Below are 3482 nucleotides of genomic sequence, written 5' to 3'. Positions count from 1 at the left end.
ATTTGACCTATTATAAATATTACGATAAGCTGAATGAATTAAAAGTATCTTAATAGCTCAGAACCACAGAAAGAGTTACGTTCTCGTAAAAACTACCTGAAGTAGCTTTCCTTTGCAGTTCCGCGCGGCAACGGACCACTCAGTTACACACGTGAAACAGCCAGGACACTAGAGGGCACTGTGAAAACATGAAGCTTATATTGAGGTCCCTGAAAGGAAGGAAACATAAACAAAAGTCCAAACATAAACGTGAACAGCTGGCTGGATAACATTGTGTAACGTAGCGATTGACCAAGCAGCGTTCACATCCGAAGACACATCACTGTTTCCGAAATAAATGATTTGAAAGCTTTCAAGAGTTGGCCAGGTTTGTGGTGCCTACTTGTGTTGACCAAGGTTATCCGTAAGGGACTTTTGATCACTCATCATTAGCTGTTAACGAGCCTGTTCACTAGCTAGTTAGCCGTCTAGCAACCACTGGTAGTGTTGGATAACCATCAACAATAAGCTAGGAACCATCACATGAATAGTCAGCGAATAGTCAGTCTAGTTGTGAACATTGTTATTGCTTTCAATTAGATCGTTTTCTATATGTGATCGCAAACCGACTATTGATAGCAGTTGAAAGGTAACAGTGTTCAACTTGCCATTCAACGTTAATTAATTTTAAGATAACGCTAAGCTAGAAAGTTAGCGAGTTAATATGTGCTAATGTGTTAAAAGTTTTGCTTGCTAACACGTCAGCTAGCTAGTAGGTGTTTATATCATAGACATCCTATTACGGTTTATATGACCGGGTAAATCTTTGTTGTTTGTCACTACTAGTATAAGGCTTCAAGATCTCTTACAGGGGCTGGGATACACCTGAAATATCTTTGTAGCTATGTAATCGATGGATATATAGCACTGATTACCAACAACAGCTAACGATAGTTACTATAATCAGTATGAACATTAGTTCACTTTTTTATTTTACTGTAAACCTGACGATACTATTCCCTGCGGTTTCAACTGTCTTCCAAAGATGCCCCATAAGTGTTGCGTAATTTAGAAAGTATTTATATAAAGTATTTATTTGCTTTGTCAAGTTGTTATTTGAGAATGTCAAAGCGGGAATTTAGCAGTATAAGTGTAAGATTCTCACTGCCAAGACAGGTGCACACACTGTGCCTTTAAGATTCCACCAAACAATCAGGCGCATCTCCAATTTAGGCAGCAACACTCACATAACCTACATGTTCAGCCAATCACACCTGGCTAAACAAGCAGCTTAACCAATCACACTTCATGCTTGTGCCTGCCAGCATCTCATTATGCCAGCGGAGGGGGACGGGCAGCAGGATCTGCTGGAGAAGCCGGATCAGGAGGAAGACAAAGAGGATGGCACCGGTCAGGGGTCCAGTCAGCCCGACCAGCCCGCTCCGACCCAAGAGGGGTCAGGGGAGGGGAACAGGAAGGGCCCTCTTGTGCATATTGACAGGCAGCAGATCCAGTCGGTGTCGGTGAGCGCCCAGGGGGAGGAGCTTCAGGGCCTGGGTGTGGCCGTGTACGACCAGGATGTGCTGGAACAGGGCGTCATACAGCAGGTGGACAGGGCCTACCAGCAGGCCAATCAGGAGGCAGCGCGTGCCGACGCCAAGAAAGAGCACGAGGCCGTGCTGGATGATGTCAGGTAACCCCCCCCCCACACACACACACACAAACACACACACACACACACACACACACACACTCACACACACACACACACACACACACACACACACACACAAAACCCCATGCAGAATGACTGGCATCTGCCTCTTTGGAAACACACACACACACAATCACTGATGTACAAGTGCGAGAGCTCACCCTGTTGCTATGAACACTTTTGTGGTCTTTGCTTTCTCACTGTCCCTCCCCATCTTTCCCTCCCTGTCTCTCCACATCTCCCTCCATCTCTCCCTCCCTGTTCCTCCCTGTTCCTCCCCATCTCTCCCGCCCTGTCTCTCTCCCTCCCTGTCTCTCCCCATCTCTCCCTGTCTCCATCTCTATCCCTCTCCCCATCCCTTTCTCCCTGTCTCTCCATCTCTCCCTCTCCCTGTCTCTTTCCCTCTCTCCCTTTTTGTGCCTGTCTCTCCCCATCTCTCTCCATCTCTCTCCCTGTCTCTTTCCATTTATCTCTCTCTCTCCCCATCCTTTTTCTCATCTCTCTCTCCCTCTCCCTGTCCCAGGTCCTGTATGTCTGCATTGAAGCAAATTAATAAGATCCTGGCCCAGCTAAGTCCTCACGCCACCTCTAGTAAGGACATCAGCAGGAAGTTGGAGTCAGTCCGCCGACAGAAAGAGAACAAGGTGTGTGTGTGTGAGTTATGTTGTGTGTGAAATTGTGTGTATATGGGCATATGTGAGTGTGTGTGTGTGTGTGTGTGTGTGTGTGTGTGTGTGTGTGTGTGTGTGTGTGTGTGTGAGTGTGCATGTACTGTATGTGTGTGTGTGTATGTGGGTGTAACTTTGTGTGTGAACATGTGGGTGTGTAACTCTGTGTGTGTGCAACTCTGTGTGCGTGTGTGTGTGTGTGTTTATGTGTAACTCTGTGTGTGTGCAGGAGAAGCAGCTGAAGAAGATCAGGGCCAAGCAGAAGCGTCTGCAGGCGGTGCTGGGGGGGGAAGATGCCCAGACACTAGAGGATGTGCTGTCCGATGTGGAGGAGGGTGAGGGAGTGAGAACATGTGTGTGTGTGTGTATGTGTGGGTGCATTTGTGTGTTATTGTGTGTGTGTGTACGTGTGTGTGTGTGTATGTATGTGCATGTGTTTTACTGACAGAGACTGGAGATTGGTGGATGAGATGTTTGGTGACTCTGTGTGCGTGTCTGTGTGTGTAGGGGTGCACAGTGGAAGCTGTTTGGGTGACTGTTTGTGTGTGTATCTGTGTGTGGAAGATGTGAGTGTGTGTGTGTGTGTGTGTGTGTACATAAATCAAATGCAACATTTGTGTGTGTATTAAATATGTGTGTGTGTGTGTGTGTGTGTGTGTGTGTGTGTGTGTGTGTGTATTAGAGCCCGGCCCATCCTCTCTAGGAAGCATGCTGATGCCAGCCCAGGAGTCCGAATGGGAGGAGCTTATCCGTCTGGGTCACATGACCCCGTTCGGCACACGCATAGCCCCGCCCCCTGAGAAGCCAGCCCGTAAGCTGATGCTGAGTGAAGGCGGCGGCTTCGAGAGCTACCTTAACGAGCAGGCGGAGCTTGCCCAGAGCCGCAAGAAGAAGCCACGCCCCCCACCCAAAAACGGACCAAAAAGTCTATCCCCTGCTGGTGATAAGTCCCGCCCCACGGCGGCTGCAGGCTCCGCCCAGCAGTGTAAAATGGAGAAGCGCATGCGACGGCTGCAGCGGACAGCGTTGCGGGCGCATCCCCGGGCACGCGGGGAGAAGGCGCCCCCTAAGGGCCAGCGGCGGTCGCGCGGCGGCTCAGACAGCGAGGGGGGGTCCGGCAG

General features: G+C 49.3%; 1 protein-coding gene across 1 annotated transcript in view; it reads left to right on the top strand.

Annotated features, from left to right (window-relative positions):
• Window positions 1-248: 248 nt before the first annotated feature.
• Window positions 249-3482, top strand: part of ercc6 (excision repair cross-complementation group 6) — a gene marked incomplete at its 3' end in the record, with an annotated part of 27157 nt that continues 23923 nt past the window's right edge. The window contains exons 1-5 of the mRNA XM_080849394.1: window positions 249-367; window positions 1305-1672; window positions 2217-2337; window positions 2591-2696; window positions 3044-3482. The exon at window positions 3044-3482 is cut by the window's right edge and continues 267 nt beyond it. Of these exons, the coding sequence (XP_080705520.1) occupies window positions 1314-1672; window positions 2217-2337; window positions 2591-2696; window positions 3044-3482 (1025 nt within the window). The 5' untranslated portion in view covers window positions 249-367; window positions 1305-1313. The remainder of the gene's footprint in view (window positions 368-1304; window positions 1673-2216; window positions 2338-2590; window positions 2697-3043) is intronic.

Source organism: Sprattus sprattus (genome assembly GCF_963457725.1).
Source record: "Sprattus sprattus genome assembly, chromosome: 12".
Lineage (NCBI taxonomy): Eukaryota > Metazoa > Chordata > Actinopteri > Clupeiformes > Clupeidae > Sprattus > Sprattus sprattus.
This window is presented reverse-complemented; position numbering and strand designations above follow the sequence as displayed.